This window comes from Molothrus ater, chromosome 7 (genome assembly GCF_012460135.2).
Source record: "Molothrus ater isolate BHLD 08-10-18 breed brown headed cowbird chromosome 7, BPBGC_Mater_1.1, whole genome shotgun sequence".
Classification (NCBI taxonomy): Eukaryota; Metazoa; Chordata; class Aves; order Passeriformes; family Icteridae; genus Molothrus; species Molothrus ater.
Genome location: NC_050484.2, coordinates 13722338 through 13749711, shown reverse-complemented (window position 1 = coordinate 13749711; position 27374 = coordinate 13722338). Strand labels below are relative to the sequence as shown.

The following is a 27374-nucleotide window of genomic DNA, read 5'->3' as shown; positions in this document are numbered from 1 at the left end:
ACAAGAAGGGGATACAGCTATGCATAAACTCTTTCATCACACCTTCATTTTAAACCAAATTCAGTCTGGTTTTTGTGTTTTGTCTGCATTTTGCCTTTTGACAAAATTTTACACTGGACTACTACTATTTACTCAGAGCAGGTATCAGGAGAAAGCAAGTATGATTGGTTGATCAGGAAGTTATCAGCTGCTGGTTATATTTCACCTTGGTAATAATCAAGGTATCCAAATTCCAGTGTGACTGTAAGTAGAATTCTAAAGATGTTTGGCATTGAGTATAGGGCAAAGAATTTCAACAGGCTACTTGCATACAGATTGTTTTAATGAAGCAAAAAGAACATCTGACATGCATTCAGCTCTAAAGGGAGCTGTCATGCTGATAGAGATTTCCTCTTCATTCCCAGATGTGTGGGAGGTGGACTTCCTGTACTGGGAATCATCTGATGCTGTCAAGACTGATGGATTCATGGATAACTTGAACTCACAGTAGCTCAGCCTTGAAGCTGTAATATATTTGTAGTGTCTTTCTACTTATTTTGCATTACTGATACAGAGAACAGCAGTAAGTGATCCTGTAGAAATGGAATTACCTATACGTGTTTCAAAAAATGTAGCACCAATTGGTCCAAAAAAAATCCCATTTATATGAACTAACTAAACATAATGAAATTATGCAGACATTGTGGAGTTGGTCTGATACTTCATGATTGACATCTGCAGAGCAATTTGGTCCTCCATCCAAATTCTGCTTCAGCAAAGACCAGCTTCTTAGCGCCACCAAAAGCTTTTTCTCAAGTATTTCTGAACAACCAACCCAAGAAGCAGTCCCCTGTATTCTTGTAGTTTTAAACTGGGGTTACACCCTTCATATCAAGTGCTGCCACAAAAATTCACACAGTATTTCCATGATAAAGCCAGCATTTTAATTAAGGGATATGGCACTTGGAAAGGCACAGCTAAGCCAAAACTTGAAGTCAACTCTTGTGTGCACTGTTTACTAGCAATGAACAATTCAGAGCAATTGCTTTAAGTAGCATACCTTTGCCTTCCCTTTAGGGACATAGTAGATTCCAGAAGCCCGGAGAAGGAAGTAACGTTTCTTCCAAGATTTCTTGCCATCCTCTTTCAGCCACAAAACTCCCTCAATCTCTGGCACAGTTACAGAACTTCCACAGAAGCATTCCTGCCAATAAACACAGCCGTTTGGGAAACAGACAGAATAGAGAGCATGCAGTGGATTGTTTTGAATGACTGAAATTCTTTATCCAAGGAATGCACTTGTAGGAGGAACAGATCTTTTTTCACATGAGATATGAACTACAGATAAATTACAGAAGCAATAAGGCAATTCAGACAAGCATGATAGGGTGTCTCAACATTTGCTCAGTGCAGCAATGACAGAAAAATCATTAGCAGCTACTGTAAAGATTTTCTGAACACTGTTTCTCAGTAATAGATCCCCCATGGCTTTACTGGCTTTAAGGTCACAAGGTCACCTTATATAGCCTCATATGTATAAGCACACACAAACCTAACTGTGCATCCATCAGACACAGCTGCAATTCATTCCAGGAGTACTTCACTGCTACTAACTGCCCACAACACTGCAACTTCTGCTAACGTTCTATTTATAAAGAACTAGCAGAGAGAAAAACAAATGCTTTAAATACACTCCAGATTAATATGCAGCAGAGACTTATGAATAATCTTAGAAGACAGAAAGAGTTAAGCAGAATTACAATTCCCTGCATGTTGTGGCTTCAAACAATTTTTTCAACCACACATACATACGCACACTTATATCTATGTATACATACATAAGTATACATACATACACTTATTGAAACCATATACAATACATTACTAATATGCATAGGCTACTTTCAAGTTAAACTGTGTTAAGTTTAACTCAAAATTAAATACCCCAAATATTCACCTTTGGGTAACTATGTAAATCATAATCATTATTCTGGAAATCAAGTGGAACCTGTGGCACTTCAGCCATAGTCACAGAAGTATTTAGTTTTCAGCTTATGAAGGCTATATTTACTGTGTGCTTTATTTGTTCCACACTTTTATGCCCTTATTTCTGTAAACTGGTTAATGTGTTTGATAATAATACATTTCTTAAAATTCAGTAATTTGTTTTTTTAAATTTTAAAATGTAATTGAAAAAATTTTTACTACTGCTTTGCTTATTATCAAAATTTGAAATATTAATTTAAACCAGTCTCCAGACCCACGCTCTAGAATTTTGTAGAAATGAAAATTTGGAAAGTGCTAGTAAAAATTCTCTAGCACCACAGGTCAAAAAAAAGGTCACAAAAAACAGGTCACAGGTCTGCAAATCTCAACTTGAAATTAATGGTTTTAGCCATAGCTAGAGGCAATCTCAATTTGATTATCACTGTGTATGGTATTTCAGATACTAAACTAAGTGCAGAAACTTTTTTAACTGATCACATCTGAAGCAGTGTTACATTAAAACAGCCATTTATCTCAAAGAGAACACATTCCATTCACAGTGTTCCAGAATTCCATTCTGCTCTGTCCATCAATTTCAATCATCACAACCTTTAGCAGTTTGTCTTCATGCTCCAAAATGACTATTATGTCATTTCTGGTTTGACATTCTTACCTCTAGTAGCACCTCTTTATTTCTGTCTGCCATCTCAGAGGTCTCTTTCTTCCCCAGAAGATAGTTCTGTAACAAAATAAAGTTTAATATTTCTTTAGGCATTCTGAAATCGAGCCAAATGGCGTTTCTTGTTTACTTTTCTGTAGCAGTAAGAACAAAACTTTGTAGACTAATTGAAACTGTCCAACTGCTAAATAATACATTGAAGTAACTTATAATCACCTTTACCAGAAATATCAATCAGTCCATACTCCTACCTAACAGCCTCATAACAACATCATCATCCTGCTTTTCTAAGGATCAAACAGCTGTTTGTTACAATGCACCCAGATATAAAAATACTATGAACTTGTAAATACAAAAATAAAAATATAAAAAACCTCCGGAGATCTGTTACATACTGTCATTATTTCTGCATTCAAAGAAGCACACATAGAAGCCATTAAATGAATAATAACAAATTCTAAATAAAATACTTGTCAACTTCTTAAAAGGAACTTAATTATGCACAGGCACCATATCTTATTAAATAAGTTTTTTACTCTTATTCAGTTTGGAAAAGACTGGGACAATGAAAAACATCTTCCTAACCCCTAGGGTAATACTGGAAAAAACCCAAATATTCACAAAGTTCTCCAGTTCAATATTTTAAAACAAGGAGAAATATCTGGTTTATGCTGGTACCTCACTCCTGTGACAGTGCCTACTATATGTACTGAGAGTAAACCTATAATCTACAAACTTTTAAAAAGAACGTAGAGTTTTGCTGCTTCAGTGCAAAGCACTTGCATAAGACTGGGTTTCAGATCTTGCTTAAAAAGAAATAAAATCAAGTAAACTGATGTCCTATAGGACGAACATGCAAAACTGATATCCAGTTTAAATCCAATAAATTAGCGTATAGATGCCATACAGATATAAAAATAATTTATAAACTCAAAAGGGAATACATTAGGTAAGAGTTAAAATAGAGATCAAGTGATATTACAGACAAGAGATCAAGTGAATTTTCAATGCAAATTCTTCCAAGAATTCTCCTTCTGCTTTTCTGTTTCTTTTCCTCCACTCCTCCCTACAATACTGCAGTGCTGGCAGATACCAGGTCTGTAGCTACCATTTGAGAGAAGAGAGGTCTCTGAGGCCATTTGAGAGGAAGAGGAGCCTTTGTTTTCCCATCCAGGGAGCAGGAAACACAGGTGAATATAGGCAGGTCCCAACTCGCACAGAAGGAGCACATGCTCTTGTCTCTACTCTTGTCATTTGACCATGGAGTGGCTGTTCTCTTAAATTTTGTCTTCCCCTTCTTGCCAGCAATGCAAGAATGCACAGTGGAGAGACATTACTATTAGCAATATCTGTCAACACCTTTCTTGCATGTTTACATAATTGAGCAGCACTAAGTATGGGTGTACATCTCTGGAAACTGCCTGCCTTCATGTGCATTAAAACTACCCACAAAGCTATTAGCAAACAGATTGCTTCAGCTCATGGTTGCCTCTTAAGGATTGACTTTGTGCCAACAACACTGTGGATGTACATAGTGCTGAAGTGTAAAGTTGCCTGGCATTTTAGCACATACACAAGTACCAAAATGAAAGTATGGAAATGAAAGCTATCAAAAAAGTAAGAAACTGCCATCAGCCACACACACATTCAGCACAAATCTCAGGCTTACCTGTGGATTCTTAAAAAGTGCATATTTCTCTATACGTTCCACGAACATTAGTTTGTTCTGACTGTCTCTTGTCCAGTTCAAGAGATTTTCAACTAAATTTTCATGATCTTCAAAGATCCGTTCTGCAACAATAACATGTGAGCAAATACATTGGAATCTGTTGCATTTTGTGATAGTAACTAACCTGTAGTCATTTCTACGAGACAAAGCATATATGCAGAGAAAATAGAGTATAAGATCTACAACAGTGGGGAAGAAGTTTATGCTAAGAGACTAAAAGAACTTAGTCCACTTCCAGACATGCCTGGAAGCGGCATTTTTTTTACATTCGGTCACTCAGCATGGACTTCTCCCATCTTCAAGTTTATAGTTCCATCAACATATGAAATGTTTTAATTTTTTTTAATTTGAGAAGGCCTACCATCCTGCAGGAACACTGCAGACTCAAATGATAACATTTCAAAGTTTATGAGCACAAATAAGAAGGTTATCACATTTATGTGTTCTCTGGTCTACACAATTCCCAGAGGAATGGACCTTTTTTGGCACAATACTTCTTTCTACATCCCCAATGATTATCTCACTCATAAAGTATCAAAAAGTAGTGGGCAATGACCAGAAGGAAAAGAAAATGCTTCTGAAATGCAGAATACCCATAGCTAGTACAGGTATTGTAAAGAAGTCTAAGAACTGACACATCTACTTCCTATGATCTCTGTCACTCAATAAATGACGTGTCAACAACACCTCTGAGAACTCTGGCTCTCAGAAAAGCTCTGAGCTTTGGCTCTCCATTGAAAAAGTTACCACTAGTGCTAGAGCTTCAGAATACTGAAAATAGATAGAAGAGAAGAGCATAAGGAAAAAGAGGAAAATTTACTGAAATGGTAGAAAATAGCTGAAAATCCTCATTGCAAAATAAAGAAGAAGATATCTTTGGGAAACCACTAGACCAACTTTCTCATCCTTTTAAACATCCTGAAGTAGAATTTTCAGATCATTCTGAAACAAGTTCAATCACGAGCTTTATTACATGAATTAGCATTTACTACATTAATGAACAGGATGATGAACATTATGAAGACAAGTATTTAAATCATTCTGAGAATGCAGACTACTGCTGCATCTATGAATTAGAAATACTTATAATTATTACTTACCCATTTGCAATTCAGAGATGGTTTCCACTAATGACCAATCTAAACTGTACCCACAATGTGATTTATCCATCAGATTGTCTAATACTTGTCTCACTGTTTGCCTCTCATCCACCATCATTGTTTTTGAGCTGTCATCAGACATATGGACTCTGATCACCAACTGTTAAGCAGAAAAATAAGAAAACAAAAAGATTAATCTGTCACATTTCAAATAAAAATAAGGTTTCTAAGATCTTGTTTATTCTTCTAAGATTTTCTTACAGTAGCATAAAATCAATCAAAACACTCCCTGAAAATGTAAGATGTCATAAATGATGGCTAGATATTTTTACCACAGACACTTAACAAGATACTGTTCTCCTACAGCACAAGAAAGTAAAATAAAGGTCTTTCCAACACAATGAGAAAGTCCTTCAGTTGTGTGTTAAGAAGGAAAAAAATCCTTCCTGCTGAAGTGTCCTGATAATAAAGTGTCTTTCAGACAGTATCTAGGTGGAGCAAACATAGATATAAGAGTTCTGCACAAGCTTACAAATGATCAGAATTTTTCAGATGTGCAGATTAAGCTTTCTGCCTGCTTCCTACAGTATTTTCTAAAAATGGTTATTATGTAAACAATACAGCAATACTAAACCTTACTTTTCCGGGGAATATGAAGCAGTAGTGTGAAAAAAAACCTGCTTTTAAAACACAACAGTTTTTCATAGGCATTTTAAAGAGGTCATTGTCAAGAAAGAAAAATTCAGCCGTCTTTTTAAACCAATCAAAAGACTTAAGACAACAGATTCTTTTTGCCAATCATTATTTTTTCCATTTTTACATCTTGCTCAGCTGGAAAAGATAAAACCTCTAGCTGTAATACATTGGTACAATTGACTTGTTAATTTCCATCTTCCAGCCAAGAGAGTTTTTCAGCTTTTGATCCAGAAACAATCAATGAAAAGGGCATTTTAAGCTACTGAAAAAATCCTGTCATAAAATAAAAATGCTAAATTTGAAGGATATTCTGTATTCTTTGAGATCACATCAAGTAATGGCAGTAGGCTTTCTCCATTTGGTAATCTCTGTCTTTAGTCTGGAATACTTTTCTTCCATTTAGCACTGGCAAATCCATGCATAATGAGAAAAGGCTTGTGAAGAAAAGGCTATGAAGAAAACAGGTACAAATTTTAAACATGTGACTGCAGAACATACAAGAACAATCTCAGGAGGCTGGACCTTCATTTCAGTTCTGGGTAGAAGTTGGTAATATCTTCCCAATGAGCACTAGCTGAAAAACAAGCTATTCATTAAGAAAAACATCATGTTATTCCATATCTTAGGCTTCTCCTGATTAGGTCCAGTCTAGATGGGAAAGCACATTACAATTTAGTGTTCTAAAGATTAGAACACTACAGTGTTCTTATTTTATAAAAGGCAACTTAAGGCTTAACAGATACAAATGAAGTTTGCCTGCATTTTCCAGGTGAAAAAAAAATAAAATAAGGGTCTTATAAATGGGTATAACTCACTCACCTTTTTCACTTGTGCTTCTTTAATCTTCTCTAATGCAACCCTAATTTTCTCAGCTTTCAGTTTAGCAGCCTGTTCCTCCTAGGGGGACACAACACACAATTCCAGTTATCACAAACTTCAGTCAGGTTTCAGTAGGTTTGAGGCTACCATGCTTTAAAAGGTGAGCTGAAATGCTGATTTGCTCATCTGTATATGTCCAACTATTTCCTAGTGATGATGAAAACTATTACTTTTTAAGACAAAAAGTGTTCCTATATTTAGAGATACAACTGCCATTAACTCCAAAGGAACCCAGCAGAAGTATATATTTTGTATAGACATTTCTCTGTTCTCCTGTACTGTAAATACCCTTATGCTACCAAATACTTTGGCATATTATATATTTACAGTCAGCTTGGGACAGTATTATAGCTTGGGATAATACATATTCAATAAGAGTATACAATGGAGTACAGCCAGGAGATTTTTTGTTGATCAACATAAAACACAAACAGCATGCCAAGAAGTACCCGAATTTAACAGCACACAGAAAGAAGGGAAACAAATCCTGTAACTAGGATTCCATACTACATGCATTAGTTTGAAAGATTTTAAACTGTTAAATCCATGTGCAGAGAGAGGTTTGAATTTACTAAATCCAAGTTGTATTTCTCCTTGTTTTAAGTATTTTAAGACATAAGGTGAATAAGTATTCTTTTGCTCTTCTATGTAATAGATTTTTATTACAATTGGAAATGCATTAAAAATTCAGGTAGCTTAAATCTATTTGCTGCTGCTAAAGAAAACTGTGTCTTTTTAAGACTAGCAATAAAGATTCTTAAATTCTGGAGATTATAGATATTTCTGTTGAAATTGCATTTGAAACATGCAGCTAAAAAGCAGCCATTGTTTCAAAAATGACATATGCAATTTTCAGACTTTCAAAATCCTAAACTGTGGATCTTCATTGTAATTAATACATAAAACCATAATTACCTTAAAATCTCTAGCACAAACAAGTCTATTAAAAACCACACAAATCCCTTCCAAAATATTCAGTATCCTTAAAAAAGAATTAATATTTTCTCCAGAGCCAAAGTACCACATCTCACCATAACATTCAGCATACTATAAACATTTAGTTCTCTATTGCTTTCTTCTATGGATGTAATTAATAGTTTCTTTACCATGTGTTTAGATAGTTGCTTTTATTGCAAAAGTCAAGATTCAGTATTCTGAAATCCAGAGAGCTTAAGTTTTGGCTTCTCAATAAATTATTAATATTCATATCAACTGCTAAAGGATATTCCCTTGTTATTTATTGCACTCTTAGTAGCTTTTGGTCCTTCACATCTGTGAGCATCCTGTGCACCATAAAAAAACATCAGCTGGACAGACCAGTATGCTGCCTTGAAATATAATCCTCTGCAATAAAATGAAGCAGTAAGTTGACATGAGCAGAAAAAATGTGAGCCTGAAACCTTATCTGGGCACTGAACTACACAGGAACATTGCGTTTATGAGTCTACAGGGAACTTTTTATTCACAATAGCAATGCTGTCCTGTAGCTTAGAAAGGCTAAATCACATTAGCATTCTATGAAAAACAAACCTTGCCATGATAACAAGAATCTTTTATTCTTCCGATTTCTTGCCATTAACAATTTCAATCTGTTGAAATAAATTGTTACTAAAAAATGAGGCCTCACATCACCAAGCCTGACAGAGCTCAAGAAGCACTTGGGCAATGCTCTCGGGCACATGAGGTGACTCTTGGGGATGTCCTATGCAGGGCCAGCAGTTGGACTCAATGACCCTTGGGGGGTCCCTTCCAATTGAGCTTACTCAGTGGTTCTATGAAAGACTTTCCAGTTTCTAAAAGTGATGGTATACACCTGTTCATCATGAAATCAGCAAAAGCAAAAGACTCATTTTATCATGTATTTGGAGAAACTCTAATTCATGGTTTTGAGAAGCTGCTCATTAACCCAATCAGCACAATTTTCCAGCCCATTTCATGTACACCAGTGCAAAGTGCCAGGAGCACCTGCTCACTACAGTGCACAGGCAGCAACACCACGGCAAGCAAGAAGCAGCTGTGACCTCTTATATACCTGTACCAATACAGCTAAAATATCTTTGGTGACCTCAAAGTTTATAATCCATCATTACCTAAAATGCTTTGGAAAATAGATAAATATGTAGACCAAAGATTTTAAGGACTTACTATTTTAATATGTACCAATTACTTTTAATTTCCTACTCAATGTAATGTGGGTCCAGAGATTAGGATTCCTTATACTTTTTTAGAGTTTAACATAATCAGATTAAATTAAAAAAAAACCCGAAACAAAACAGAATTACAACTATCAAAATAATAACTGGTTCCAATGAGCAAAAAATTATAAAAAGAGGTCTGAATTCACTAACTGGAAAACACAGCAAGGAAAAGAAAGCAAGGATTCAGAATGTCTGAAAGCATATAGTAGTCAAAGATTTTAAACTTTTTGAGTAGTAATAAACTAAGCTCAGGCCACTGCTGCATCACTGCTGATGTGGCAAACAATGTTTCATGGGAGAAGGATGAAGAACTATGTATTTTGATTCCTTAAGAAAATTATTTAATAACTCCCCAAAACTGACAACCATGTATTCTGTTCCTCTCCTAATGGCCCAAGAAAACAGTCCCCTGCCCATCAAAGTCACCCGAGAACAGCACTTAGACATATACACAGGTCTCTCCTCCCCCTGTACATGAGAACAACACTGCTTCTATCCAGGAGGAAGCTCATGCCGTTAATCAGCTTGTACTAATAAGCTAACAACTCTTTCCTCTGCACAGGGAGACAGGTGACAGATGGCAAAAATACCTGACTGCAACTGCAAACTATTGAAACTGTTCAATGCCATCAACCAACAAGGTCAGCACGTTCAGTCCAACCACATCTACCTTGTGCATTTATTTCCCCTTTGCTAGCAAATGCTGGCTACAGTGAGGGAGCTGCTGAAGGATCCCAAGGAGGCAGGTAAAGGGCAGGACTGCTGCGCTGTCACAGCTTCACAGGAGGTACAGCCATCGGTCCCTGCCATGGCCACACCTGTGTGCCCTTCACAGCATCACCGCTCACAGAGCACTCAGTGCTGCTGGCACACGGCTCCGTCACAGACTGATCGGAGAACTGGCACAGCAGGCAAGGGTCAGCAGAACCCACTCCCTGCTTGGACTGCCTTACAGGCAAGCCTCGGAAACACACCAAGGAGATACACACACACTCTTTGTAAAAACACAAAACATAATGGAGAGTCATTTCCAACTCTGGCAGGAAAAGGATATTCCCTTAGTAGTAGCAATATGCAACATTGTCAAATTGTAACAAATTCCTCACTTAACAGGACCATTCTGGGACTATTGTTACACTTGTATTTTAAAGCTTTGAGCTAAGATTACTTTTGGTTATGGAAAACATTGCACCGGATTTCAGGAATACTTGGCAACATACTTATGTACAGAATCTGTTAATCCAAAATATTCAAACATATTTGGAACCAAAATGGAAAATGCATATGTCTGCAGTGCAATGGTCTTAAATTATGATCTTCTTTGCATTTATATACCAGAACTAAGTTTTGAATAATTTTAGCCTACATTGAAATATCAGAAAGAATAACACAAAAAAAATATAAAGTTAAGATTTCTGTAATATAATGACAAACACTGCTTCCTCCCCCAGTTTCCAATTAAATATGCAGTTACAAGACATTCCAGCTGTGTTTTAGCAATAAAGATGTGCAAGATGCATGCAATGGCAGAGCTGACCTTGCTCAAAAAAAAATTTGCCTCGCATTTCTAGGTTGGGGTTTTATTTTTTCTTTCATTTTACCTTTTTTAAGTGTTATTAACTAATCTCTTTTACAGAGATAAAAAATGGAATGGAAACAAAAAGGGGAGGGGGGCATCACTTAACAAAGGTTCTTAGAAAAGCCAGTAATTAAATGGTAAGAGCTAAGTAACTATGTCCACATTTATTTAAGTCAGCAAGGTAGATACACAACCTACAAAATGCATAAAATTAAGAAATTTCTTCTCTGTTTAATACTTGCTTTTTTTCTCTGAATTTTTTCTTTGGATGCAGATAAGAAGATAACTAAATACTCAAGTAGCATTGACTTCTGAAGGACTAAGATCAGGTATCTACTGCTTATTTTCCCAACTACAGTCTACCTTGGGTAGAAAGGCAATCCTGTTTTGCAAGGAATCTCCTTCTTGCAGAGCTTGTACTGAAACAGAGGTTCCTGCTACCAGAGAACACCATATTAACATCTCCATTTGCACCAAATCACCCAAAACTTCAACACAGTGTGTGTGCATGGTTGTGATGCAGAAGGGATCTCGTCCATGGCTAGAATTTTTAGAATTAGTTATATTAGCAGAGGACAAAAATGGTTCTAGTCTCAACATAAGATGCAGACAATACCAGAGAAGGGGAAGAAAGAGAAACAGGTGAAGACAGTAAGAAACAGGTGACACACCAGGGACACCAGCACAGACCTGCAATATGATCCTACAGTCAAACGATCTAACACCTTGGTACAAGGAAATGCCCCATTTCTTGGGACTGCTTCACTCATAGAGAGGCTTGTCCAATGTTACAACAAGCTGAAGAGATCTAAGCAGCAAAGTGGAATTCCATGTCATCATTTTGCTAAAGGTATTTCTGCTTGCAGGAGGTCAGAAGAGAACCAGTAAGTTCCATGCCAGGCCTGTGTGCTCACGAGTGAGAAGTGGAAGGCACAGCTGTACTGAAACAGTCACAAGCTGACCAACATTACCCTCAAGAAACCAGAAGGCTCACCAAAAGCATCTGAATCAAAGAGCTGTGAAGCCTAATTAGTCAACACAAGGATTTATAAATACATTTAACTGTGGAGTGTATTAGAATACCTGAGAGGAGCTACTTCATGGTCAGGGATAATTTAATGTACTTTTTAAAATTAAGTTCCTCTATGGTAACTAACACTCATCCCACATATAAACGACCCGAAGGGAGGATCTGCAGACACATGGAGATGAAAGAAATTTGTGGTTTCTTTGTGCCACAGCTGTGGTTAATCTATTTGCAATCAAGCCAATTGCTGTTTTGGTGGCTGTTTGCTTTGTTGGGCAGTGCAGGGGGGCCAAGAGCTATTGGGGCCAAGGCAGAGGTATGGACTTAAAATTTAAGCAAAACAATCACAAGAGCAGAAGATTACTTGCTTTTGGCTGTTTGTACTCCTCTGGAAGACAGCCTGAAAATCTGTTGTCAAGATACATGCTGAGCATCTTGAGAAGAATATTAAGATATTTTAAAAAAGCAGTAAAGCAGTTCTAAACTTTTATTGCTAAATACAGACTACTTATGCCCAGTGAACATTATCCTCATTGTTTTGAGATCACCAAATTGCATTTTGTTACTGCAGGCTTGCCTGAGGTCTCTCCAGTAGAATGTCTGTGAATTAAAAAAAACCTACACAGATATAGTTTTGAAGTATGTATTCGCTTCAGCAACATCTGACACCACAGCTACATGAAACCCCTTCATCCAGCCTGTATTTTCAGCAGAGATTTATAGCTTGCTCCATCCCTTGTCCTCTAGTTTCAAAAGGAAATACATATAAAAGATGTAATTTTTAGCAAATTGAATGACAATGTGATCACTTAGTACACTAGTGACCTCCTTGCTGTGAAGAAAATTAATTTATAATCAAGATTTGTATATACCTGGCTCATTAGACCACTGACTTACTACAATATTCTCCCCACGTTATATTCAGTCAACATTCAAAATGTTATAAAAAATATCCCATTACTTACTAGTTCATCTTCAATACAGCAAGAGAACTTATTTTAAGGCTACTAATGGCTTTTAAAACTACTAAACACTCCCACAATTTTTACTAGGATCTTTTCGTTTTTTTAAACTAGTGAATGGCAATAGGAACAAAAGAACTTCGAGCTCAGTACATTTCCTTTTCAACTAAGGCATTTTACCTGCTAATATAGCTATTAAGTATTTAAGAACTTGAACACTTCGATAAATCTGCAGAAACAAACAACACAATTCAATCTTTTAAAAGCACCCTGGATAATCAGGAAAATCATGTAAGTAAATGCAGAAGTTCCTGGAGAGGGCAGGACTGGAAAAGCATAGCACACACCAAAAGCATTCTTTCTACACAGAAACAGTCACATACAGTAGAAAGAAGCATCATCACCTTGGTCAGCAAATGAGAAGGCTTTCCTGCAATGTTTCTCAGAAGAAGGGAGGTTTCCCTGTCCAAATAGGAGTGCTTGTGCAGAAAGAAAGAGAAAGAACATAAGTCAAAGGAAGTCAGTATAGTAATTTTATGGTGTCTTGATTACAGAAGATAAAGCAGAGTTTAAAAGAAAAAACCCTACATCATCACTTTTTTCCCCTCCCATAAAAACATGAACATTCCCAAATACTATGAGCCTGATACACAGATGTAAAAGCAATTGTGCATTTACACAAGACACTAATAAAAGACACTATTTTAATCTTCTTCTGTACAAAATGTCACACAATAGAATTAAGATAACTTTTGCTTACCTGTCACTGGTTTCCCTTCTGCAAGAGAAAACTTATTTGTAAAGACATTCAGAACTATAAAAGTAAGAAAACACACTCTTACAATGCTTTTCAAAATCCTGTCCAGTCCTCTAAAACTAAACATTCCACTTTCACTACACAAACATAGAGCCACTATAAATTGGTCATCTGGGAGACATCCTAGTTTTATGCTTTCTACATGGGTTGCTGTTACATTCTTAAAGAAGAAAGATTTACCACAACAATAAACCAACCTAACTTAAAATTCACGTCCTTTTTTTTAAAATGACTTAAGTCTCTCTTCTCTTGTATAGTCCAAATTACAAAATTATAAATCCCCGTGCTTCCCTTGGGAAGATAAATTAGCAGAAAATATATTTTCATCTGTTTTCAAAATGGGAAGCAAAATCAGTAAAGGGGAAGCAGCCAGTAGAGAAAGACAGAAATCAGTTAATGACAGATCCCAGTGATTATCTTCTCCAGCACCTGCTACAGGCAACAAAACCATCATCATGCAGCGATTTGCAGAACCACAGTCCAGTCTGCTAAGGAAATTAGACTAGTACTGTGGCACTTAACAAGAGCATTTAAACAACTCAAAAGAGCATGAAGTAAATCTCCTATGTACCACCACCATCCTGCAAGTTTTGTCCCAAGTGGTTACAATTTGTTTCAACACTATACAGAATAAGGCATGACAACTATACATGCCTACTATACTCTTGTTTAGTAATTAGCAATACAGAATCTCACCTCTTCTTCAGTGCCACAATAAGGTATAGTATGAAAAAAATGAAGAGCCCATGTCCACAACTTCCTGCAAGGCAATATCAAATAGTTTGGAGAATACAATTCCTGCAGGGAGAGTTTACTTGATGTGACTGCCACATGCTGGGATGAGCAATTAGGATCTCAAGGAGGCTTTAAAAGTTACACCTCAGGGAAGACTCTACACTCTACTCTACAGTTTAATTTGAAATTAAACCCAGGCTCCGGCCAAAGCTCCACCTGGGTATTTAGCTACTAATATAGACACAGGTTATGTTACAGAGTAAATTATTTTTCTGCTTGCATATTAAGTACTGTCTCTATTTACATCATATGTTTTAGACACACAGCAGTGCTGCCTAGCTCAAACCACACTGAGGGTTTGTAATACCTGGTATAATTATTCACAGTCATACTGAATTGTATCCTTTCTTACACAGAGGCTCTAACTTCCCACAGAGTCAGTTTAGAATGGTCTCCTTACAACGTACTGCTACACAACTTGCAGAATAAAATGGGTTGGCTCAGTCCAAACCCCAAAAGTATACATAAAAACCCAGTGACAAGTTCAAGGAAAAATTTTTAAGAGTTTCTTCATAGAGTTCTTGTCAGTCATCATGGACTGATTAATATGGATCACTTTCTTGGTGAATGGAGCACTGCAGTAGAAGGAATACTACAATGTACACTTGCAGCCTCTTCTTAAAGAGTTTAGTAACCTTCTGTCTTAGCCTGTAAGTCAACAATAGTGTCCATAAATACAGGATATTTAATCTCTCCTTAAAGGAAATACTATTTGCTCGAGAATATTTCTCCTACCGGGAAGGTCAAGGTAGGCCAATTAACCTTCTTAGACATCTTGGCTGCTGCTATCTTGTATTTAACAACATTATCTCCACCAAGGAAATTCTACCCAAAAATGGGAATGTCATATCCTTCTTAAAACATAATAGCCACTTGACACTTTGATAATGATATTTTACGGGAGTAGGGGTTGGCCAGTAAAATGTGGAACATCAGTGTGATGACAACTGCCTATGTGAATTGGAGCTGCAGATCTCACATGCCTAGAAACAGGAAGGCAACAGCTCTTTTCCAGACATTTTTTGTGCATGGCTTCTTCCTACCCTATAACAAATTCTGCAGTACTGCACATACCCAAAAGTTAGAATGAACAGAAGCAGCAAAGCAACAGGAAAGCCCAAGTTCTAGAAATTATAGCCCAGCTAAACAGTAACTACACACACATAAAAATGTTTAAATATTTGGCATGCACAAACTAGTAGATAAATTAAATTTCATTTTAGAACAATGTGTTACTTTCACAATCCAATTTTAAAGCATTTAGTCTATTTCAAAGAAAGACTTCAGCTCAAACATCAGGCTTTGAGGCAAACAGATGTTGCTCCTAGAATAGTCCATTGTTTGGGGGAAGATAAATATTTTATTTTTTTTTTCTAGATGGTACAATCACAATGGTTCACACAGAGGATCCAAATAACCCACTCTTCCTCTCTATGTAAGGACTTGAAATATGTATCAAAGCCCTGACAATATAAATGACTGATCTTGCCAAACAAATTAACCTACTTCTCTGCCCCAGGTACTTCACTAGACTAAAAAGAACAGCAATCAAATCCAGGAAAACCAAAACATTAATTACTCCCAGGGAGACATTTCTAGTCTTCCACCATGAAAAGCATCTGTTCTTCCACCTGCTTCTGCCACAACAATGAGAACTCAAGCTCTAACAACAAAGCTGTCTCTCTCCCAGTGCCTCACCTAATATTCACCTAGGATATAAAACCAATTCCAATGCCATAAACTAAACTATCACTGGATTATCGGGCATATTAGATTTATTTTTTTACAGAAAAGAGCTGATGGCTGGATTTTAAGAAAAGCCTTTAAGAAGAGGTGATGAACTGAGCTGCCTAGCTAAGATCTGAAGCATGAATGCCATGTAGCCCATCTTGCCATGGCAGGAGTCCATTGGTTCACAAGTAAGATGCTGTATATACATGGCCTCTTTTCTTCAATTCCACTTGCATATTTTTGTAAAATCTGAACACTGATCTATTTTCTTGTAATGTTTGATGATGACTCAGTTCAGAAAAGTGGGATCAATTTAGAAAGATTAAGTCTCATTGCTAAGAGACTGAGTTGCATCTAATTCCTCTGATTTTAAGGTAAGGGCTGAGAAAACAGGCATTCAGAATTTAAAAATAGTACAATACAGTCTCAAAGGTGTCACATATGTTCTTTATACCAACAGTTTACAAATAATGATCAACATCTGGGATGGGAACTGTAAGAAAGATGACCTAGTGATCTTCTGAAGTATTTTATCTTCCTGTTCATATGCCTTAAACATGTTAAATAGAAAACTTCCTTTCTTGTTAAATACTATCTTACATTCAAAGACATAATTCACTCAACGTTTGTACAGCAGAATAACTTACCTTAGTACCAAAAAAAAGGCAACAAGAGCACACTGAGGACTTGTGCATGTAATTATCTTGCTATGTTTCTTGCAAAACTCTAATAAATACACGTTTAATTAAACCAGCTGGTGGCACTCTTGTGCCACTATTTTGGATTTAATATCACAGTTGAGAAACACTACAAAATCCTTTTTAGAATGCATTCTCTGTCCCTAAAAAACAAACTAAAAATCAGGGAAACTGAAGTATACAGTGTTCAATTGAAAGCTATATGCTTGCAAAACTTTGTTGAAAAGATTACTATAGCTTCCATTTCAACTACATCCCTAGACTGAATTCTTTGGACTCCAGCTTCAAGAATTAGAATCCACTGTTTTCAAAAGAGAACTCAAGAATTAAAGATTTAAAATGATTTTTGTAATTTTGATCGAAGGATGGAGAAGGAGCACTGAATATTTTTTTCCAATCTCTTTATGATTATGTATTCACACGGAACGTACTCATATGGACACAATATGATAAACATCTAGCTAAACATACCCATTTTCTGCTTTCCTTTGCAAAGGGGGTTGTTTAACCTAGCAAAAAAGAGGCTCAGGGGACACCTTATCACTGTCTACAACCACCTAAAAGGAGGTGTGGACAGGTGGGTGACAGTCTCTTCTTGCAAGTAACAAGAGATAAGACAAGATAAAAGGCCTCAAGTTGCACCACAGCTGGTTTAGATTAGATATTAGAAAAAAATTGTTGCAAAAGGGGTTACAGTTTATTCTTATTAAAACCTCAGAGCAGGAAAATAGGCACTGAGAAACTGAAACAGCAGCAAGATAATTCAGGAAAACAACAAATTCTTTCCTCCTGTTAAGAGTTTAATGTTCCACAACTGGCGGCTGTGTTCTTAATTTTTGTCATCTGTCCTAAATTTCTTTTTTGGCAATCTGAAACAATGACAAACAACTAATCTGTTTCTAACTTCCTACAGCTTTAGTATTTCAGAACTCTAATCTAATCAAACGTTGCAGAAAAGGATGGTGTATCCACAAGGAAATTCACTGTTTTAAAAGCTCCATAATTAAGCATCACTACTAGAGTGATATCTTTACTGGAAACTGCAATCAATGCATACAACTCCCCTGCAGCACACTTTCAGCAAACTTTGGTAACATCATAAAGCAAGACTTGTGATTTCTCAACTCAAGTCTAGTGGGTATTTCCAAGAGTGAGCTGCCTAGATTTATTTCATCATTCATCTTTGGTATTTTTCCTCTTGCAGACAAATCTGGTAAGAGAAAGAACCTCTGAACAATCATTTTCTTGGCTTGTCTGTATTAATGCTACATTTTTTTCCTCAAAAAACATTTCATAAACACAAGTATTTTTCTGAAGTGCTATGGAACAGGCCTAACAACAAAGAGATTAATTTTTAAGAGTGCTTATTTACCCAGCATTTGGTATAGCAGAATGAGTCATTCAGTTGCTTGTCGACAGAAGACTCCAACCTCACAGAAAATCCCAAAGAAACAGTGTATTTAAGTGTATTTAGAGCCAATGCCTTTGGTGTTCACATTTACACTAACAAAGTACATCCTAACTGTAATTTTTGAGTGGACACCAGCCTTGCCAGCCAGTGGTGTCAAAGAAGACTCAAACATACATTACATTGTCTATTTTCCTGTTCCTTCCTGGGAGAGAACTTTAAAGCTTTTTCATCAGTGTGAGGCAAAGGTGACTGAAGAGAAACTATTCTTACATGTTTTATGGTTTCTGCTACACTTCAATTAGTTATTTCCTATGTGGAAAAGTTAAAGGGTAAATTTCAGGTCCATAGCTACAAAATAAGTCAGATACACTGAGTGGAGAATCAAGATTTATCAATGCAAGGATAATGGTTAAATTCTTGTTTCCCTTTCATGTATTTTAAATCTATCTACCCCAATTTTTGAAACCTACCATTCCATGATGTGCAGTAAATAAAACTTTTAGAATGCCTCCTTTGGATCTCAACTGAAAATGCTTTAAAAAATTAAAACTATCCCTTCCTATAATTTGCTTTGCAGATTCCATAGGTATAATATGAAAAAAAGTTCATGTGCTGGTTTGCAGGCATTGGGAAGTGTATTAGCAATTCTTGAGTTCTGGTGCATTATATGATGATTATGCATAGCCAAGCACATTTGATTATTTACTTGAAATACATAAATATTGTTTATATTTTATAAAATCATATGTTTATCTCAGGGAATGCTTTGAAAGCTTCCAAAAATCTGGCAAATGAAGAGTCATTTTACATGTATTTCAAAAACATTTGAAAAATGGATGGCTCACACTTCTTATGCCAACAAAACTGGAAGCCAAAGTAATGTTTCAGGATGACAGATAAGCACAATTTTCCCTTGCTTTTGATTTATAAAAGAACACTTTGTGACTAATAATTGGAAAAAGAAAGAGGAAGAAATGGTCTAATTGTGTTTCAAATTAAGTCTTTCCATTGACTATTTTCAGCTTAGGAAAAGCGGAACTGGAAATGCTCCAGAATAGACTTTGTGTTCTAAACTAAGGACATAACACAACTGGCAGAAATTTTTTTTTTTTTAAGTCTTTAGAAGAAATACAAACCAAACCTCTTCCATGTCTTGTTTGTTGCTTATCTGTGACTACTCTCACAAATTGGAGTCTAACATCCTTCACATCTGCTAACCACACAACACGGGGACCATAAGGAAAAGTACTCAAACTTCAAAATACAAAAGCCAATAATGCTCTATTCCTGCAAGAGCTAAATCAGACCACAACTCTTCTTTCAACCACCTACAAATAACAGATGAGATTCAGCACTCCAACTCTATTTTAAGACACCGTTGCCTAACAAAGACCATATATATCATCAGTTTATTTGTCTGCATACATTAACAGTTAACTGCTTTTTCATACACAGCAACATATAGCAATCCAACATAAAACATGACCCTCAATAATTTTAAATGGGTACCAAAGCTTCTGTGTTACACCACTGCACAGGCAAATGAAATGCTAGCACATTCATGTAAGAATTATAGCAAAATTGCTATGAAACACACACTTTATTATTCCCTTATGTCCATTTCAACTTTCTCATTTTAACCCACAGGATCTTTTAGCCAGTATGGATTTATTTATGTGTGCTGAGCTTACATGACAATTGCTACTAACTGTCATGCTTCCAAAGCTCCCTTTTCTACCCTGAAAGAAACATGAATGTTTACTCTAGACTGCCTTTTCTGTCAAGTGAAGCAAAAACCATGGGGCTTTATTGCACTGGCCACTCTCTTCTTCTCATGATTTTTAGCCCTCAAGTATCAAGTATAAATCTACAATGAGTTTAAGTAAAAGCTAAAAAATAAAATGCAATTAAATCATGTAGTGTTACTAGCTAAATTTTGCATTATCTTTGTATGAGCAGAATCTCTCAGCTGTGCAAACTGGGTTACAGACATAAAGAGGGGTGGGGGGTGATGCTGAACTGTGCCAGACCAGATGGCAGACTTCAAACTTATCTGCAACCTCTTCACTGAGTGTGTGCAGGACAGTAACAATGACTGCCCATGAATGGAGCCTTTCACTCTCCAGACACACACAGCTACATAAGCATCATCAACACAGTTCTCTATTCTCTCCCCTCCGCTTTCTTCTCCTTCTATTCCAGCACAGCTCACTGAAAACAGAGACAACTTCTTGCTGGCAGAGGGACCAAAGGAAGAAGAAAAAGATAAGATGGATGGAGGCAACAAGTTAGTCACAGAGACATCATTTCCCCTACCTTCAAGTCATGCATGCTATTACTTCACTAATTTAGTCTACATACATGTAAAGTAACCCCCCACAGAAACATTTTAAGGTGCATGCCACTCATTACACAACTAGAAGTATAGAAAACAAAATGCTAAGTACCAATTTCAGAAAGAATACTGTTCAAACAAGGATCTGTGAAGTCATTGTGTCAAAGACAAATTTTAATTTAGCAAAAAATTATGGGGTTAGGGTGGGGTGGGGACAACTTTTTATTCAACAATACTTAAGGCGAGACTGAAGACAAGAACAGAAGTGCAGTCAAAAAACACTTAGTACCATCAAGACAAGGTCTTAAGACTACAAAGTGATAGTCTTTGAAAACATCAACACTCAAAATGTCCAAAGAGATAGTGCTAAGCAAGGAAAGGAGGAAAGGAAGAAAATAAACCATGATGACAACTAATAAACCCACAATTTTAGACAACCAAGGGAACTCCAGTCAACTCCACTGAAAGTGATCTAAAGACAAATTCAGAATGAGTACAAGGATGGTCCTGGCCAATATGACCACTGTGAGTTATCATCTGTCATCATGCTGATATATCTGCAACCCCAGGAGTTGCCTACAGCACAGGCTGCTAGGAGGAAGAGGAAGACAAGACACTAAGATGTCTGTCCAAATACTCAGGCAAGAAGTTCTGAATAATCAATTACCACCACCAAGTAAGTTCCTGCTCTCCCTTCCAGCCTCCAGTCCCTGGCTATAACACCTCTCATGTGCATCAGTCCTCTGAGCCTCTTCAGTTCACCTAAATAACGCAGAGTGAGATGCAGAATAGAAGCACAAAGTTTTGGGGTACTAATTACCAGTTAAGTGCCAAAGCTGGGACAAGGGAGGAGATGAGAGTGTAAGGAAAGAACTGTGAGGAAGGAAGAATGAGAGGAAAGTGAAGTCATATCCTCCCATTTCTGATGGCTGTAGAATTGCAGCCTTTTCCTATAATATTGGTCCCTCTTACCAGCCAGAGAGTATATTAGACTACACACACCTTCTGTGGGCCAGCACATGACTGTTCTTCTACAGGATTTTCCTGCACTGCCAAGTCAGAGAGCACTTAAATAACACAGCAGAAGTATATTTTAAGATAGAATACTAAGTTTAATAAGTGCAAATCCTAATTTCTTTTTTCAGACAAGCATTTTCTCCCATCAGAACTGTCTTCCATTTTACTTAGGAAGAGCATAACATGAAGTTGCAGCAGAAAGGATGACTTTTTAAAGTACCTATACTGCCTGGAGAAGACAAAGTATCGGTCAAAAGGGCAGAGCTGCCAAGACACTGACCTCTTTCAGAAGAGCCACAGCAGTAAAGAAAAATTTTAAAGGTCAGCTACACAGGCAGGCAGTCTCAAGGAAGACAGGCAAAAGAAAAGAGCTAACTTGAAGCACTACTTCAGAATAACAAATCTCAAAACAGATCTGCTGTGACCATGAATAAATTGCCTCTCCCACTTTCTGCATAAAAACTGTTGAGTTTTTCCCTATATGGACATTAGGACTTCTTCAAAGGCTATTTCCTCAAATGGATGTTTTCTATTAGAAACAGCATCATTGAGTCAACTGTGTGGGAAGGAGAATACAATTCAGCCCTACAGGTAAAAGGTGTTTTGGTTCACAATCTAGCCAAGAGGATTAATAAACCCTTAAACTAGCTTTTGGGCACTAAATGAATGACATAGGAAATACACAGCTTTTTTTTTCATTGACACCCAATGATTCTTCCAAAGAATCCATTTAAAAGCTAAATTCATTTAAAAAACAGCACCACAAAATCTGTCACAAACTAAAAAAAAAAAAGATTTCCCTTTCCCTGTTCACCAGTGATGAGAAAAGAAATTCCTCTGTAAGAAGTCCCATCCCATCATATAACAACTTTAATACTGAATAGTTGAATACCAATTCTGTAAACCTAGGGACAATTTCTCAGAATTGAACACCTTCCTCAGGCTACTGAAATTAAAAAGAATGGAGCCAAAGCAAACAGCATGGTTAATGAGTGCAGAGGTTTCTGCTCTCAAGAGGAGAGCAGAATCTGGATCTCAAATTACTGACACTTTCTGGTTACCTCCTTCAAAGGAATCAATCATTCTTATCAACTTACCTGGGGAGAGAAACAATAGTCACATTCTTATATGAGAATCAATCACTGCGTTTGTACAAAGGCAGCCCTCACATGTCTTTGAGAAAAGCTTTCGGGGATGATTTTGAGCCTTGCAGTCAGTGGCCAAGTGGTCAGAAAGCAACCGAAACAGCACTGCAACACTTGCAGCAATACAGATTAGCTTCCCATGAAGACAAAGCAACTTCGTGACCTCTGTCCCTTGATTCACTAACATCAAGGTAATTAAGGCCAGAAGGTGGTTTGTTGATTACTCATGGCACAAAGGATTGAAAAAACTTGGGAGACAAGAAGGGCAATTTTACTGATGCCTCAAGCATATAACTCCCAAAGTAAAAGACAGAATCTAGAGGGAGACCTGCAAGATCAACTGCAGAAAACACCTTCCATTAAAAATCAAAAAATGCAACATTCATGCTATGCAAGCTAGAGCAACTAATTGATAGAAGTTGTATTTTCAGCCTGAGAAGAGACAAAAATGCAAGATTACCTAACTTTCTACATTAAACACAGACATATAATCATGAATAACTGGAGATGCAGAAAAAAAACAAACAAACAAACCCAAAAAAAACCCAAAACAAAAAAAAAACAAAAAACATCCAAAACCAACAACCCAAATATAAGCCTTATCATGCTATAAAAAGAAAATTATTCTCAAACAAACAACCCAAATATAATCAATGACTGTCATAGGCTGGGCTTGAACACTCAGGCCTATAGCAATAATGCAAAGGTTTGCACTTTAACTTTCCAAAGGGCAAAGGGCACATTTCTATCTGTTTTGCTTCACTCAATAGGAAATCTCCAATAAAAGCATACTGAACGCTAACTTTTTATATGAAAAGAAAGTTGACCTAAAATGTCATTCATTTCTCACCATTTCAAATGACGATTTAAATCAAAGTGTGACCTCAATGAGTTGATCATAAGACTGACAAGCCTGCATCGTTCACTTTACATCAGATGAACTTCTGTTGCAGATGTGCAGAACCATGCTTTCAGTACAGCCCATTCAGATTAGTTTTAATTATTGATTAGAATAAACTCAGTTTGTTCCAGTTTTCTCTCATGAAAGAGAACATGCATATTAGTACAACTGACATTTTAACAGGTCAAATTTCTGTTTCAGAGAGTATTTCTACAAGAGAACTTCTAAGTTCAAGTTCTCAAAATTCACTGGAACATCTTCTCTCAAGTCAGCAGAGTCAAGCCAGCACTTGCAATATTCACTGGCTGTTCTTACTGAAGTTTCCTCTTTAATTAATCAAAGTCATCAATCAATAAAGCATCAAAATCACAAATAATTATCTGCTAATGCTGTATTGCAGCCCAGTAATTTTTCTGTATTGTGTATTGCTTCATAGAGCTCCTCCTGTCATATATTAAACAAGAATATTAAGTAGCAGCAAATTACTGCTATAGTACAGCTCCAGATAGACACCTGTAGATTGCTCCATGTGTTTCAGGTATTAACTGTATTATAAGAGGAATAGAATTCTGTCAATTGTGCTTTCTTTCTTCCACAGCTGTGCACTCCTCCGATTTAAATTAAAGGCAATATGTGATATTTACTTGGAATAAAAATATTAACTATAAAATCATTAAAATTTCCAATCATGATTGGCTTGAGAGGAGGAAGAGATAGGAAAAGCTCCTAAAAAAACCCAAAATCTAAACACATTCTTTATAAGAAGTTTCCTTGCAGACAGAACCAAAACCAGAGAAAGAAGTAGCTACAACATGGGCAGTTCAATCAACTCTACTGCACTGCAGATATTTAGCTATAAGTGTTAGCATGGGGAATGAGGTGTAAGCTTGAAGAGAAAGACCCAAAGCAAACAAAAATCTTGAATTAGTGACACCCTACCTCAGTGATTGGTTGTCCTTGTGATGTCAAGTCCAGCTCCTGAGGTCTTGTCACCTTATCGATATCCAGGGAGTCCATGCTGGAAGCTGCTGAGGTCATGCTGGAACGGGAGGAGTTACTGATGGAGCGCACCTCAGCATCGCTCACTGTGCCAGCAGATGCTGTCCTCCTGTGCTGGGCAGTAACCACTGGCTTGGTGTCTTCTGCAACAGACTGCTGGGCTGCTTCATCCATGCTCAAAGAGGCCTTCTCTAACTGTGCAGTGATGTCATCCAGAGACACGTTGGCATGTGACGGTTTAGTCACCTTAGCAGAGGACAATCCTTTCACGCTGCTTTGCTTAGTGGAAGGTCGACTAGCAGGTGGTTTCTGAGTTTTGGGTTCCGTGGCAAGGCGTTTCACTGCAGCATTGTTTGCTGAATGAGAGCCAATGCTGCTGAGCTCCTGCTCTATGGAACAGAGATCAGCCATGAGGGCATCCAGATCCACAGTCTCCCCCTGATTCAGGGCTTCTGCAACAAACAAGAGTAGTCAGTATGTGCAGTTATTTCATTTGCAGTGTCTCACTTTGTGTTATCAAATCTAATAGTTAAGAGAGCAAAGAAAGCAGCATTTTCTTTTCCCATCTGTAGTGCAAAATATCTGTGCACTGCTGAAACGAAACTTATTTGCACTACTATCCTTGACCAGTGCAACTTTCACACTATTTAGGTTAAACTCATTTGTCAGCAAAAGAAGTCTATGGATGTTCAGATTACATGTGAAAAGTTTAAACCGCTTTCCTGTGAATGGAATGCAAAAACGCACTTGCGTAATATCATGCCTCACTTTTCAAAAAACACTTCTCGCTACGCATTTTCTGCTAAAGTAATGCAACAGCTTTAAAAAAACAAAACCAAAACAAAAATACTATATACATACTCAAATCTTTAAATTAAGGTTTCCTTCTGTTTATCCTGAAAGCATTCTGTAGCTATATTCCTGCATTCTGTTCCGTAAAGCAAGATGCTCTTTCTTCCTGGTTAACAGATACACATTAAGTCATTCTTTCATGAGACTAGATCCCAGAACAAGTTTTTTATACAAGTACTACGCTAAAGTTCTCAAATACTAAGTGTTGTAAAAGATAATGCTTTAGGAGACTCAAATACTTGAAAAAAAAAGGACACCAAAAAGCAATGCCTTCAGCAAATATGTTCTCCCCTCAGCTATAAGTCTATTTAAATGTTCTTATACTTTACAATATTTTAATTTATAGTTGGAATAGTTTTTTCTTAAACTAGTATTTTTCTTAAACTACATGTGGTAAATAATTCAACAAACCATTCAAATTGTACATGGAGAAACGATATGAGAAGTTGGCAAGATTGGTTTCCTGGCGGAGAGGTGACCTCTTCACTGGTGCCACAGGCTTGTCTGCATCCAAACTCTGAAAAAGATCAAAAAAAGGGCAAATAAAATTTGACAAAGATTTGCTTGTCCAATTCCTTAAGATGAATGAGAATTCATTTTCTCTAAGAGAAATTTTTCAGAAGTTACTGGAATATACAAAAGCACCTGTTTTTCAGGCTTTAGACTGAAAACAAACATCGTCATACTAGAGAGATTTAACTTCAGATATGCAGTGAAGAAAAGTTGTTAAACACATTCTGCTATTTTTCAGAATCAAAAGGATAGAAGCATTTTCCAAATGCTTTTCTGAATGGTGTTAGACACTAGCTCATTTTAAAACAGACAGCTGACTTAGCTGTAACTACCACTCTGCATGAAACTGGACAACATTCAAACTGGGATAAGAGTCTAAAATATGGTCTAAAATATCCACCATTAGCTTATGAGCATAATCATGGCATGAGGGCTTAAAAAGATTCAATGAAAAATTGTATTTTATTACCAGGGATTTAAGTTCACTAAATTCAGAATTTTTTTTTCAATAGTCTTTCCTGTGAATAACATTAAGTTATGAAAACCAACCCTAGCCAGTTTATGTAGGGCACATTTTTTTAGGAAAACTAGCATAGGTTAAAAAAGGAAACTCTTTCTAACCAATACACTGAGTTGTTATATTATGATGGCTAATATGGGTATAGTACTGTAATAAATATCAGGATTTTCTAAGTAGCAAGTAGTAGGGCACTGTGATCCAGCTGCTGACCCAAGAAGTACAGGGTCAGGAGCTGCTGGCCCTGGAGTGGAATGTGTTACATAGGGAATCCAGCTCTTGCTGTCACTGAAGCTCAACAGGCCTGCAGAACATCTGAAATTAGGCAAGGCTTGTACTGATAGAGAATTCCTGAAGATATGCTTCAAAAGAATGAAGTTTCTCACCTAAACTTTTTATGTTCATTTTCTACATCTTTACTCAAGCCTTTGTTAAAAAGATCAAATGCACTTTTTCCCTAATGTTTATTCTTCCTGAGCTCCCTTCTCTCCTCAGCTTGGCCTGAACTTAAAAACAAACAAACAAACAAAATAATAATAATAAAAAACCAAACCAAAAACAACAACAACAACAAAAAGCCCCATAACTCTAGAGACCATCAGGGAAACTGGAGACAGAAGAGGCAAGTTAGGCCCCATTCCTTCAGACTGAATCTACAGACTGCTACAAAACATTTCCTGTGAAGCAAATACATTCTGGTTAAAAGCACCCCAACCATGCTTTGCTGGCTTTATTAAAGTTATTGCAGATCATTGGACACACATGTGATATGCCCTCACCATTCTCCATAACTGCTAAACCAGCACTTTGGAGAACTAAAAGCTACAAC

At 36.8% G+C, this 27374-nt stretch overlaps 1 protein-coding gene across 2 annotated transcripts in view; it reads right to left on the bottom strand.

Moving 5' to 3' along the window:
* RAPH1 (Ras association (RalGDS/AF-6) and pleckstrin homology domains 1) overlaps positions 1–27374 on the bottom strand; it is a 79257-nt gene that overhangs the window by 17976 nt on the left and 33907 nt on the right. The window contains exons 3-10 of one of the 2 annotated variants that reach the window (XM_036386496.1): positions 25927–26032; positions 24604–25115; positions 13219–13293; positions 6989–7066; positions 5474–5633; positions 4314–4435; positions 2639–2704; positions 1040–1183 (exon numbers count right to left, since the gene is read on the bottom strand). In XM_036386496.1, the coding sequence (XP_036242389.1) occupies positions 1040–1183; positions 2639–2704; positions 4314–4435; positions 5474–5633; positions 6989–7066; positions 13219–13293; positions 24604–25115; positions 25927–26032 (1263 nt within the window). The remainder of the gene's footprint in view (positions 1–1039; positions 1184–2638; positions 2705–4313; positions 4436–5473; positions 5634–6988; positions 7067–13218; positions 13294–24603; positions 25116–25926; positions 26033–27374) is intronic. The other variant, XM_054515385.1, reaches the window with a different exon arrangement.